The sequence below is a fragment of the Haliaeetus albicilla genome, chromosome 3, assembly GCF_947461875.1.
Source record: "Haliaeetus albicilla chromosome 3, bHalAlb1.1, whole genome shotgun sequence".
NCBI lineage: Eukaryota > Metazoa > Chordata > Aves > Accipitriformes > Accipitridae > Haliaeetus > Haliaeetus albicilla.
The window spans coordinates 9,972,246-9,986,394 of record NC_091485.1 but is presented as its reverse complement, the minus strand read 5'-3'; the positions used below and the strand labels follow the sequence as shown (position 1 = coordinate 9,986,394).

Below are 14,149 nucleotides of genomic sequence, written 5' to 3'. Positions count from 1 at the left end.
ATAACAATTTAAGGATGTTCAACATAAGACCCGCTAATGCTACTTATCCTGTCTTTACAAAAGATGCCAAAATTTGGCTCGAATATCTAATGTGTCTACTAAGGAATTAAGGTAATTCCTTAATTAAATGCATTAAATGTGTTTTATAGTTATCCACAAAACCTAGAAGTATTTAATAGCTAAAGGAAGAACCCACCTTATCCCCCCCTCACTCCCTGGAATCAATCAAGTAAGCTCCTGCAGCACTGTATCTCCCCTGCATTACCTTTCTAACCTGGCCATTGCTTCTCTTGTGGTGCTGCATACCTGACTTTCATAGGCCATCCCAACACACCATGATCCCTGTCATAGAAACATTCGAGAGCAGAGCACTGCATAGCTGAGGATTTGTCTCCTACAACGTACATATTGGATTTTGATCACAAAGGAAATCACTTCAGAAAAAGATTGTGAATTTTCAGTATGTATCTTGGCAGAGCATTTTTTTGATAGTAAAGTTATCAAGCACTATCTCAAATCTCCTATAAATCACAGTGAAGAAAACGGCAAAGGCACAATGAAGCAACACTTTGGCTGTGTCTTCTCTATGGAGCCTTGTACTGACAAACACAGCTTTGTGCCTGGTCCTGAAATGTACTGACCTGCTGAGTTAAAGGAAGACCAAACTTCTGGCTTGACTGTGGGAAAGGGAGGCCTCTGGGACAAACTGCAGGATTTCTCAAATGTATCTCTAAGGTAAGGAAATGACAAAGGAGGAGACAGAGAATGAAAGGCCAAGGATGACAGCAGAGGGAGGTGAAAATATTAAACTTGCCAGGTGATCTAGCAGAAGAAGGACTTGACGTGGTTGAATGGGATGTGGCTGTTAAAAAAGCCAGTTGATACAGAGGTGACATGGCACCTTGCAAAGGTGAACAACCAAACTCCATGAGGGCAGGCTCTGTCAAAATTTCTCCCTACTTCCTATCTTCTAAGCTACAGGGTTCCCAAACCTTATTTCTATCAGCACATAAGTGATTAAACCACTACCAGGTGTTATGCTGGCAAGACTCGCCTGTCTCAATTCTTCCCTTCCTGAGGGAGCAAAGTGCCTTTAGATCTAAAAGTTGGGTTGCTGTCTTCTTGCAACAACTCTGAGGAAGGCAGTCTACTGCAGTAACTTTGACTTCATTGAGTTTAAGATATTATCTCAATGTCCTGGTTTCAGCTGGGATAGAGTTAACTGTCTTCCTAGTAGCTGGTACAGTGCTATGTTTTGAGTTCAGTATGCGAAGAATGTTGATAACACTGATGTTTTCAGTTGTTGCTCAGTAGTGTTTAGACTATAGTCAAGGATTTTTTCAGCTTCTCATGCCCAGCCAGGGCACAAGAAGTTGGCACAGGACACAACCAGGGCACCTGACCCAAACTGGCCAACAGTGTATTCCATACCATGGGACGTCCCATCTAGTTTAGGAACTGGGAAGTGGGGGCAGGGAATCACCGCTGGGGGACTGGCTGGGTGTCGGTCGGCGGGCGGTGAGCAATTGCCCTGCGCATCATTTGTACATTCCAATCCTTTTATTACTACTGTTGTCATTTTATTAGTGTTATCATTATCATTATTAGTTTCTTCTTTTCTGTTCTATTAAACCGTTCTTATCTCAACCCACGAGTTTTACTTCTTTTCCTGATTTTCTCCCCCATCCCACTGGATGGGGGGGAGTGAGTGAGCGGCTGCGTGGTGCTTAGTTGCTGGCTGGGGTTAAACCACGACACTCAAATTCTCCCTTTTCTTTAATTTGAACTTTTACTCTTAGCACAGTGCATAATATTTGCACACTTGGTAACATTTGTACTTTACATACTAAGTCATGTCCATGAAATACCTACAGCCAAACTATTTCCTGGAGGAACATAACAGACAGTACTATCCCCCTCACCAAGATGAATACTTTATGGTGGGACAGGGAAGAAGCTGTTGGGTTGTGCAGAGCTCTTGTTCTCTGTATCATTATGCAATCCCTCTCTCCCTCAAAACCCTCCACAAGGAACCTGGTAAGTTCAGGTGCTCAACCTGGACATCAAATTACAGTTTACTGTAGTCAACATTTTAAATTCAATGGAAGTACAAAAATGCGCCCAGATCTACCCTCCCATTCCTCACCACGTGCACATACACAAGCATCTACAATTGGCAAGTGCTGTTCTGCCAGTTTAAAACTCATAAGGACATCCAGAGTGTGAAAAAAAAATTGCTCTACATCTTTGTCCTCCACAGCAGAAATCCACTGTGCCCTATCCTCAGCTTATGGGCTCCTGCTCTTTGGGAGGGGGCAGCTTAAGGCCGCTCCAAGTATCTCAAGGAGCTCTCCACAGCGAGACTGGGAGCTGAGCTACGGATGTCCCTGCCTGGCACCACCTTTTTGCTCACCCACGTCGCAGCCTGGCACCCATTCCCATATCACTCTGCTTTATATGACAGAGGATCCTTTAGGAAACAGCCTGGTTTGCCCTTCTCGGGTAGTCCCTAATTGGGGGCTGTAGAGAGGGAGCAGGATGAGTAGAGGCAGAAAGTCAGCAATGGGGCACTGTGGGATCAGTGCTAGCTGGCCACACATGGTCCTGACGCCTGCACTATCCAAGTGCACTGTGTGCAAGGGTGAGGTGGACTGGCGTAGCTTCATACCAGGTCTGTGAGATTTTTCCTGATAGAAGAAATACCCTCCATCTTATACAGAACTCAGAAAAAGATCAGGACGATGCCCCTTTTTCACTGTGGTTCATTTTGCCCCCTTTTGATTTGGGTTTACCCTCTTTACCAGTCCTAATCCTCTACTGGAAAAGCTCCAGAATAGTCTGGTGAATGTGCAATACTCGCTTTACCAGTCAATGCACCAGTCAGGGGAAGGTAGCAGGCAATTTTCCGAAAGAGAATATGGTTGCCGTACTGTCATAACTCTGAGCCCAAGGTCGAAAAAAGATGTGTTTGGTGCTCCTCTGTTGCTGCGTCTCTCAGGATGAAATATTTCTAATACTTCCCAGAGAAAGTGCTATGCGCAAACAATTATAAAAGCTCTTGGGCTGTGCTACACATCAGATTCTTCATATATGTGTCAATAAGAACTTTCCCTTCTCTGAGCCATCTATAGCTGTAAAGAGAAATCCACATATTAATACAGTGATATTTCCTCTGCACTTAAATCCTAAATACCATAACAACTTTTCTGTTTGCACAGCTTTTAATTCAGTTACGGAGCTCTGTAAAGCATGTTTTCTATTCACTGAAGTCAGTTATTACAAATACATATTTATAATAACATATATGTTATCCAAATGCATTTAGGCTTAAAAATCTAGGTTTCTGGTTGCATGCACCCCAAATTTCCATAACTACAGGGTAAGAGAGTATATTAGTGTCTTTCAAGTTGGACATCTGTTTAGAATGTTTTGTGGCCGCGCTAAGTCTTAAATCAATTTGGTTATAAAAACAAATATTCTTTAGAGTATTAAAATAAAAGAATGGGGATGATTTATTGCTTGTTTTTAGCAACTGACTTGTCTGAGGAAAGATGGACCATGTGGAATGAACTGACTTAAAAATTCACTAACATGATGCAGTTATTTATTGATTTTTATAGACAATGATGACCTGTAAGGGCTCTGCTCTGCTGTTTTCTGTTGCATTAGCACCCTCTTTTAATACTTAAGGAAAGCAAGTCTATTTAACTTTCTGTATGCCTTCTCGCAGTAAATGAATGTGACAAATCACATTTTGGTATCTTATAATGTGCTGTTATAAATATTTTCTTATTGTTTTCTTTCTGCTTACTCCCATTGGGAAAATACAGTTAGAATTTAGATTTCTAAACATCCTTTCTTCTTTCTCCAGTCTCTATATGCGCTAAACATTTCTCCTTGAGTTTTTCTGCAATTCACAGGTTCATATGGACTTCTAGGTTAGAAAGGTTGGAGGAGTTGCTAGAAAGAGAATTGGAGCACACAGAAGCATGCAAAAAGTGCCACAGAAGGATGCAAAAGGTAACTTGTTATAAGCACTCATTCTTCTTTTGAGCTCTCTGCATTTATTTTAAAACACTTCCTTTTTCTTTTTCACCTCCCTTTCTCTTGTGGCTTGTAAAGGTGGTTCTGTTCCCCAGGCACCCACCTACAGTTTCTGCGCTAGACTCCAGGTCCCACCCCCACTGAAGTCAACCTTCCCCTTGGTGGGAGTGAAGACAAAAGTGACTGAGTTTCCATACCGAGGTCACTGTCACTTCCAGGGTGCTGTTACCGGAGATCTCGGATCTACCACTGCTCCAGGCAGAAGAGAGCAGTGATTTCAGACTTCTCTCCCCCACGGCTCCCAGGCCAGCTTCTCGCTGAGCAAGCAACCAAGCAAGCAGCAGCCCCTGCATGCAGGCAGCAGCAGCAGTGCAGCAGCCCAAGTTCCTCTTTCCCTCTCTGCAGCATTCAGAAGCCTTTAATGAAACATCAGCACCACAGCCTTACCAACCTGCAGCCCTCTGAGGAGTAGGAAGAAGAAAATGGGAGCAAACGTAGCTCAGACGATCAAATTTTTGTTGCCATGTAACACAGATGAGGTTAATAGAGACAACCCTTAGAAGTAATGCAAGTTTAGAGAGCTGCCCAATACCAGTTAAGCACATCTTGGAAAATTTAAAAAAAACAAACCAAAACAAAAACCCAACTGGTCATCAAGATGCTCTTTTGAACTGCAATTTGACTTCTTCCACATTTATTATGGACAGTTGATTAAATCAGGGGCTAAATCCAGAGTGAAGACTGCTTGCAGTTTAACAAGAATGTTATCCAAACATCTTACACACTTTTTTTTTCTTTAAATAGGATATGATAGTTCTAAAAAACTCTATTCAAAGAAAAGAAAGTAATTTGAAATTGCTAGCTCTGGCAATCTGGACACCTAGTGTATTTCAATCACTTTGTATTTTAAGAGTTTATAAAAGCAGTATGGAAGGAATAAGAAGCAACCAGTGTTGCTTCATGAGGAAATGCTTGTGTTTATGAGAATATTAAGAATGTCTGTCTCTTTTTTCAAATAGCGTGTGTCATTTAAAGCATCAAGAAGAAAATTATATTGGCTTCCAGCTCCCTGCTAGTTTCCTGCACACGATCACCTCCCTTCCCAGTAGTCTAAAAATAATGGGAAATATTAAAAAATGAGCAAAAGATACAGTTGAGAAGCCAGTTACATTCAAGAAGCTATAATGCTAGAGAGAAAATGGATGCTCTGAGTACATAGGTGCTTGAAATAATGATGACCATAAGAAGACAGATGCAGACTAAAGTCTATAATTATTTTCCAGAAGTGAAGTGGGGTTATGTGAGAAATTGATGGCATGTGGTCTTGAAAATGAAGGTGTGGATGACAGTCTAGGTTCAGTGTTCAAAGCAGCCCTTTGAATGGACACGCATTTTCCACCAAGTAGAGAGAGTTTAAGGACAAAGCAGACTTGTATTTCAAAGTTTCTGCTTTGAACTCCCATGTGGGCACAGATTTACTAAGAAGAGGATGAAGGGTCTATAAGCCACCTAGTAGCACTATCCAGAACCTGCTTTCCTGGTCACACAACACAGTTGATACTGCACGGGTCTCTAGCCTCCTACTCTATATGTGCACTGCGACTACAGCCATTTCTGTGTCTCTACGTATATGTGTGCGTTTGTGCATGTGAGTCTATAGATGATCACACTGCTAATACAAAATCAGTATGTCCTGATAACCTTGGTCTCAGCCCTGCGAAATACTGAGCTCTACTTCCAGTCCTGCAGAGCGTCTAGATGCATTCCTGAACTTAAATGCTTATGCCCGTGGTTAAATGCTTTGACAGCTCAGGTCCTGATTCCTCTACATTCCCTGCAGGAGGGAGCGGAGGAGGAGTAAGGAGGGCGCTGACCCCCTGCCTCTACGGTGAGTGATGGAACTTACTGTTCCATTTACAGTTCCATTTTAAAAATAGATGCTGGGCAAGTAAGCAATTAAAATTCAAGAAGGAAAGCAGAACTATCTGGCAGTTGTTCAGTAAGCCTAACTTGTATAAAAAAGATCTGCACGTAGCTGGTATAAGTATAAACAGTCAGCAGCATAAGATTATGAAAAACAATTCTTGCCTGGCAAATGTAATTACTTTTAACAAAATTTAAAAGCCAGAGGATTGAAGAGAACACAGCACAAATATTCTCTCTGCAGGCTGGGTCACTCAGCTGTACATGGAATAAGCTCCCATAAAACATCTGAACCGTTGTCTTCAGAAGTATCGATGCAAAAGGGTCCAAATTCCAAGCAGGACATATGCTGGCTCAGCCCTGTTCCCAGTCAAACGAACTCGCTAAGAGATTTGGTGGAGTGACCTGAACACCACGTGGTGACACCGCTTCTAAATGCGAGCCGGTTCATGCCTGCTCAGTGAGCTCAGATGTGTCTTCACACACCAAGACACCTCCTAGCTCCCCGGCTCTCCTCTGTGGCATTGAGTTCACCAGGAGAAGTGATGAACAATAGTTGTCCCATGACTGTCTCACCCTTATCCAGCACTTTCTGGGCTCCACCCCCCCCCTCCCCAATTCTCTTCTGGGTAAATCACTCCCTGTCAATGGCCTGGCAGCAGAAGCACCATTGTTCCATCTAGTGGAGAGCTATTCAGTGTTGATGGCCTTTGATTTCTCTTTCCAAACATAGGCCTTGCCTCTGCCAGATAGGATTTTGTTGGTAGGGTTATGCTGGCAAATCTTTCTAACATAAGCACAGTCTATAGTCCCTGAAGATTTATTGTGGCCCGCATCGGTCTAACTTACATCAATTCTGTGAATATAATAAGTGCAGACAATACCAAAGCCTCTCAGAAAATGTCCAATATAAAATAGATACACTAATTTACTGTGAAGGTTACAATCATAAATAGCATTCAGAAGAAAAGTAAATAACGGCATTCATAGTTTGGCACAGACACGTTGCCAATGTGTCACATCCTGACGGATTGGGGATATGTCTGTGTCAAACTATGAATTCCGTTTTTGCTTTTTGAATGCCGTTTACAATTGCAACTGTCCATGTGGATTATTGCATCTATTTTTATAGCCAAGGCTCTGTCTGGGAAGATGTAACAGAGCAATCAACAACACTGACTGGTTCTATTTTGCTGGAACAATAGTGTTTCTGCGAGCTGGGCTCTTCCATCTTCATGTGCAGGACAGGAAGGCTGGGGTCTGGTCTTCCCCTCATCTTGAAGATCATGGGCAAAAGAGGGATGGAAGCTTATTATGTGGGTATATTTGTCAAAGTGAGGTCTCCTTGCTGAAAGCAAAACAAGAGGGGTCAAGCCAAAGACTTAATAGTGATTGTGAGGTCAGGTGGTGGGGCACTGCAGAGAGATACAGCTCTGAACTGCTGGGGAAGCTGGGAAGCCACACAAGTGCAACCACAGAGACCTACCACGGAGCTGGTGCCACTCTTCTCACTGCTGTCCAGGGCGAGAGGGGAGAAGGGAAGGCTCAGGCACTCTCTAACACTCCTGTTCCCCTCCACTCCTTCCCCAGCACATTCATGCCCAGGCAGTGCATTTTCATTCAATCTGTACCACAAGCAGCCTGAGAGTAAAGCTTTGTATGGACGAAACATCTATTAGATCATTTAGACTAGGTATAAGGAGGAAATTTTTTACGATGAGGGTGGTGAAACACTGGAACAGGTTGCCCCCAGAGGTGGTAGGTGCCCCATCCCCAGAAACATTTGAAGTCAGGTTGGATGGGGCTCTGAGCAACCTGATCTAGTTGAAGATGTCTCTGCTCATTGCGGGGGGGGGGGGGGGGGGGGGGGGGGGGGGGGGGGTTGGACTAGATGACCTTTTGTCATGGTTTAAGCCCAGCTGGTAACAAAGCACCATGAAGCCCCTTGCCACACCCCCCCCCCTCCAGTGGGATGGGGAGGAGAAAATATAAAGAAAAACTTGTGTGTTGAGACAGGGACAAGGAGGGATCACTCACCACTTATGGTCAGGGGCAAAAGACAGGCTCAACCTGGGGAAGAAACAAAGTCAATTTAATTTACTACCAATCAAACCAAAACAAGGATAATGAGAAGTAAACCCAAACCTTAGAACACCTTCCCCCCACCCCTCCCTCCTTCCCGGCTCAACTCCACTCCTGGTTTTCTCTCCCTCCTCCCCCCCAGCAGCGCAGGGGGACGGGGAATGGGGTTGGGGTCAGTTCCTCACACGTTGTCTCTGCTGCTTCTTCCTCCTCAGGGGCAGGACTCCTCACTCTTCCCCTGCTCCACCGTGGGGTCCCTCCCACGGGAGACAGTCCTCCACCAACTTCTCCAAGGTGAGTCCTTCCCACAGGCTGCAGGTGGGCCTCTGCTTCCCTGCTCCCCTTCGTGGGCCCGGGGGGGGACAGCCTGCCGCCTCACCACGGGCTGTGGGGGCATCAACCTCCTCAGGGGCACCTCCTCCCTCACTGACCTCGGTATCTGCAGAGGGGTTCCTCTCACGTTCCAACCTCCTCCCCTGCTGCAGGTTCCCCTTCTGAAATCTGTTCTCCCAGAGGCGCTACCGCCATCGCTGAGGGGCTCGGCCTGGGCCAGCGGCGGGTCTGACTTGGAGCCGGGGAAGCTTCTGGCAGCTTCTCACAGGAGCCGGCCCTGCAGCCCCTCCCCCGCTACCAAAGCCCCGCCACACAAACCCAAAACACCTTTAAAGGTCTTTTCCAACCCAAGCTATTCTATGATTAGCAAACGTGGAGTTCTTTTCTTTCCTATACATTATTCCTGCCACCTGTATCTTGATGGCCTGAGAAGCTCCGGCACTGTGGCTGGGGCGAAGGCAGGCGGCGCAGGACGCTGCTCTCTGAAGGAGGGGTGATACCTGCCACAGCATCTGAGGGGACACCGCGGCAGTCCAGGCCTGAGGACCACTAGAGATTCCTCCCCACAGCAACCAGTCCCAGAAGTCTGCTGGGGGTTCAACGTTTGGATCTCCTCGCTAAGGACCGGCATCCCACCAGGGAGAGGATTGTTTTTCACTTGTTAACCTTGGACTTCCAGCATCAGCCTGCTCTGGTTTTGGCTGTCCTGTCCTGAAGCCTCCTGCGCAAGAGCCGCTTTAGGTACTTATCAAACGTCAGCATCTAACACCGCTCGCAAAAGGCCTTGCTGCTTGACTGGGATCACCTGCCACTCCCAGTACAAACCAGAAATCCATCGGCAAAACGTTTTGGGGAAAAAAAACCCAAACCCCTGCTAGTTAAAAAAAAAAAATAAAAAAAATCAATCCCTGCTATTACTCAGCTTCCTGGTGAAGCTGGTAAATACCTGATAAATACGGTGCTGCGCTGGAGGTGCCGGTACGCAGAGGGAGATGTACTTCTGCCACCGAAGGCAACGAACCCGCACCGGGCAGAGAGAGGGGCAGAGGGAAGCCCCCTCCGAAGGCACCGATGCCGGGGACGAGGGGGGGTGCGTTGAGGCCGCTCCAGACATCCCTGAGCCGGGGAAGGACCCGCACGGTACTTTTCCCTTTCAACTTTTCGGGAAAGCCGGGCTCGGCGGCGGCGCGGGCAGGTGCACCGAGGGGTGGTGGTGGGGGTGTGTGTGTGATCCCCGGTTCGTCTCCCCCATCCCGCGGCGGAGCGTCGGGCAGCACCGGCGGGGGGGGACTCGGGCTTAACGCTGCGGCGCCCGGTGTCCCCGTCCCCGTCCCCGCCGCCGCCGCCGCCTCCCGCCCCCGTCCGCCGGTGCCGCCGCGCCGCCGCAGCGCCCTCTGCCGGCGGCGGCGGGGGGGTGACGGCGGCGGCGGCGGCGGCGGCGGGGACGGGGATCGCGTGCGAGCGGGGAGCCGGCGGCTCGCCCTGTCACTCGGCCGCCAGCCCGCCACCTGAATCACGAGGGGAAGCGGCGGCCGAGCATCCTTCCCCCCCCCCCCGCCGCCACCACCACCACCACCACCCCCGGCGCCCTCCGTCCCTCTCCCGCCGCCCGCTCCCGTCCCTCCGCCCCGGCACCGCCGCCGAACCTCGGCAGCCAGCCCCGCTCTGCGCCGCGGGCCGGGGGGCTGCTCCTTCGCCCGGAGAAACTTTGCACACCACACCCCCTCCCTCCTCCTCCCCCCCCCACCACCACCACCACCCGGGTCGTGGCGGGGACCGTGGGGTAAGTCGTTGCATCCCGAGAGCTCGCGGTGGGCAGGCGAGGCTTCGGTCACAGCTTTGCGGGGGGGGGGGACCGTCGGCTCCGGCCACCTCGCCCCCCAAACCCCCCAACCTCCCCCCCCATGGGGTGTCGGTGCTCCCCCCGCCGGCCGTTTCGGCGGCGGTGGGACCGCAGCCGCGCAGGACGCGCCCCGCTTCTTCCAGCCGGGCGCCGGGGATGGTCCGCAGCTCCCCACGCGAAAGCAGCCGCCCGCTGGACCCCGGGTGGGTGATGCCTGGGGTGCTGTCCCGAGGGGCTGAAACCGGGGGTGGGTGGGTGGGTGGGGGGTATGTGTGTGGGGGTGCGGAGGGCTCTGCCGTGGTACCTTGGTCACATCTGGCATCACCCATCCTTTCCACGGATGCCTCGAGAGACCTTTTTTTGTGGGGGGAAGCGAGTGAAAGAAAGTTTCACGTCGCCTCTTTCGAGCCCCAAGTGCGCTCGCTTGGCGTAGAACGGGGTGGGTATGCTTTGGGGTCAGTCAGGACTTCCCCCCAAAATCTTCATTTTCAGCGGTTTATAACTTCAGAGCTAAAAATGCGTGTTGTGTTTCAGTTTGACATACCGAGGGGGGAAAAATCAGTGAGGGAAGGGCAAAGCGGGTGTACGGGCTCCGGTGCTTTTTCTGACTTTGCGTTACTTTGTTTAGTAAACAAGAATTTCGTACGTCTTTGGGTGAAGCCATAGTCTTATGTCTTTAGTAAAGAATAACGCAAACAGCATAAAACCAAGTTATATCATGTAAAAACTTTTTTTTTTTCTCTGAAGACGGGCACAAACAATGTTTGTGCGTCATTTAGTGAGTTTCTAGGAGATAGACTTTTTAAGACCCAAAAAAAAAAGAAACAAAAACCACGAGAAAAACCCAAGAATATACTTGACGTTGTTTGGTAGTTGGAGGTTTCAAAAGGACAACCGGGACTGGATTTAAATAAAACTGAATGATCTGGTTGGGCTCAGAAGTAGTCTGTTGAGAAGAATGTTGAGGCACATATGTTTGCAGTAGATAAAATAAAACAGTTCTCCTTTATGAACCATAGAGAGTGTTATTATCCAGGGCTAAGACTAAATTGTTGCATGTAAAGCGAGAGACTTAATGACTGACAAGATCAAATTCACTGGCAAGACACTCGATTAATTTGCAACCAAGAGCAAGAATTTATTTCCTTGAAAAACAAAGTACCTAATACTGTAGATATTAAGATCCAGAAAGAGTTACCAGTTAAGGTTTTGATAGTAACTTTAATGCTGTTGCTCCCGCCGGCGCCCCTTGCCTGAGCACAGGCTGAGACAGTCCTCGCTTTTCACTGCTGCGTCCAGCGCGTCTCTGCATCGGTATATATGTTTGTGACAACCTATTTTTTTTCCGTAGCTGACCATAAAAGTGTATTCGGGTGTTCGCTGGTCTCGAGGAGACGACTAGGGTTTCTAGGGGCTGCGTTGGGCTAGTGTGTAAATACCTCCAGTCCTCAGCTCTGGGAGCACGAGGCTCCGCGGTCCGTATGGTGAAGGTGTACTGACGGGGACTGTTTCGGCGAAGAGTGGCAGGGAACGAACACTCGTATGTGGAAAAACCGGGTTGTCGTGGTTTCAGGATTTTTATTCCAAATGAGCCGTGGGAGGGGGAGGTACGTTATTACCTCAACTTCCCATCAATTCAGATTTCTGCCCAGGAATCGTAAGGAGGAAATGCATTGCTAGGCCCTATTTGCAGTGCGGATACTTACAAAAACCAGCCAGCTGGTCTAATATTGATCCATCGGTTTCAGTGTATAAAAAGATTTAAACTCTACCGTGGAGGATTTAGTAGTCAGAAATGATTTTTCCATTAGATTTGCCTTTCTGTAGGTATACCTAAAAATACAGCAAAGACAATTTTGGTATCAGGAACTGCCCATACATAGTAGAACTAGACTGAGAATTTGGTACGGCTTTTGCTGTCATGTTTTTAAGGAGTTCGATTCAACCTCAGACCCCACTAAACGTGGGGGCTCTGCTGTTGAATAACCAAGGTCTGGTGCCAAATCTTTCCTTAATATTCCTGGTAATTACTGCTGACTCATGCTGACATGTGAGTTCAATTAGCCCCAAATGGAATGTAAAGGATGTGGGAGTGTCTCTTTGTGCCCAGAGACAGCTAGGACAAAGCAGATTTTGGAGGAAAATTTAAGGAATTGCCAAGTTTGGGTAGGAAGTGTCAGCCAGGGTTTTTTTACAGTAATGTTTGAATAACCAATAAAGTCGAGTCCCGGGAAGGGGGTGAATTTGGATAACATGAGCTTGTCTTCACTGCGGAATAACTGGAGTCCTAACTCAGACAGTGCTTCTAATTTGACTCTGTCCACACACACAAACTCATTGCTGGAGAGTGGTGATGTTTTCAATTTGAGTTGGCTTACCCATGAGGAATAAGCTATAGCTCAGATAACCACAATTCATCAACTGCTAACACAATCTGCCTGAACGGCACAAGTGCGATTTTGCTCGACTCTGGCTGCTCCCGCTTGAACGGGGTTACCTGGACAGGAGGCAGCGCCTGCCCGCTTCCCTGGTCCGGGCAGAGCGAAGACGTCATCGGTTCGGCCATGAGGTAAGCAGCGGGACGTTTGTCAACGCGAATGTTCCTGCACAATTGCTGCCTAACTGCCGCGTTTGTGACAGCTTGCTGGTGGTGGTCGCCGTCACCGCGGAGCCGTGGCAAGCAGGACGGGAGGACTTTGCAGCAGTGCAGCGCTCGCCAGTGCTCAGAATGGGGCACGGCTGCGCCAAGATGTGAAAAGCAAAAAAATTGTCTTTGCCCCAGAAATTAATTTCCTGCCAGCTACCAGCTCGTAGGAGAAGGTCAGTTTTATGTCAGAGGTATATGCTAATATATATAAAAGTAAATCCGGCCGTACTTGGCTAGCAGAAGCAAGAGCTGCTGCTCTGGGAGAAACAGTTTCATTGTTGGCCCTCTATGCAAATCGCTACTAGGAAACGCAGACCGGGATTTCTACAAACATTTTGAGGTCAAAGCAAAGAAGATGGACCCAAGAGCAAATATGCAGCCTTAAGTGTACCAAGGGGATGCTTTTTTTTAAGATTAAAATTACCCTGATGCAGGCTCCTGGGTCTGCATGAAGAATGAAAATTTCAAGGTGCTTTGCAAGGAATTTGACTCAGAGCTAGGGACCAGCTGAACATCCTGAGACGGAAATGCTTTAGGAGTATGTCTCTGTCGGTCCAGAGCTCCCACAGAGCTGTTGACACTCATTCTGGATTTAGTTCAATTTACCTTCAGAGTCGTGATCTTTGAGGTTTCTATAGCAGTTGTGGCTGCGTTGTGTGCTGTTGTCAGCTTAACAAATATGACGTGGGTAACTGCAGAACTTAAATGGATGGACTTACAGGATTGCACAGGTGAGGTGGACAAAATGAAGCCATCGTAATGCCAACTAAATGCACCCCAAATACTTATGAACCCCGCGGTCCCTAGTACCAGTGTGTGATATAACCATTTCAGTGTAGACAAAGTAGGATCTGTTCACTGGAGTGCAATCCTCAGGCACACAGGCGTGCAGCTACAATCACAAGAAACCCAGCGTATCTCTTTTACCTTTGATTTTGAAACCTTTTTCTGGATCTTATCCTTTCCCTCTGATAGGTGCTTTCTGGTATGCAGCAGGAGGGCAAGTGCAGGATGGTGGTATAAAATTGTGCAAGACGGCAGTGTTTAGCAGCCTGTCAGTGGAACAGTTTTAATATGAGCATCTATGAGCAAAGCATTTAGTCTGTACCCAGGTACTTGTCGCATGATGAGACTGCTTTGGGCTGGACCATACTGTCTATGGTTTTGAATCAAGGCTGCATCTGCAGACGATGAATAAATAATTTGCATGATGCAGTCTGTTAAGCTGGGGCAGCAAAACATGTTGTTTGCAATCATGTATTTGACCTGTCCTCTGA

At 47.7% G+C, this 14,149-nt stretch overlaps 1 protein-coding gene across 3 annotated transcripts in view; it reads left to right on the top strand.

Annotated features, from left to right (window-relative positions):
- Nucleotides 1–10,108: 10,108 nt before the first annotated feature.
- Nucleotides 10,109–14,149, top strand: part of AHRR (aryl hydrocarbon receptor repressor) — a 133,830-nt gene continuing 129,789 nt past the window's right edge. Inside the window, exon 1 of one of the 3 annotated variants that reach the window (XM_069778788.1) lies at nt 10,109–10,165. Coding sequence is in view for 2 of the 3 variants with exons in the window: in XM_069778787.1 (XP_069634888.1) it covers nt 12,790–12,794 (5 nt within the window). In the remaining variant the exon portion in view is untranslated. Of the gene's footprint in view, nt 10,166–12,155; nt 12,795–14,149 lie in introns of those variants that run through there. The other 2 variants (XM_069778787.1, XM_069778786.1) reach the window with 2 other exon arrangements.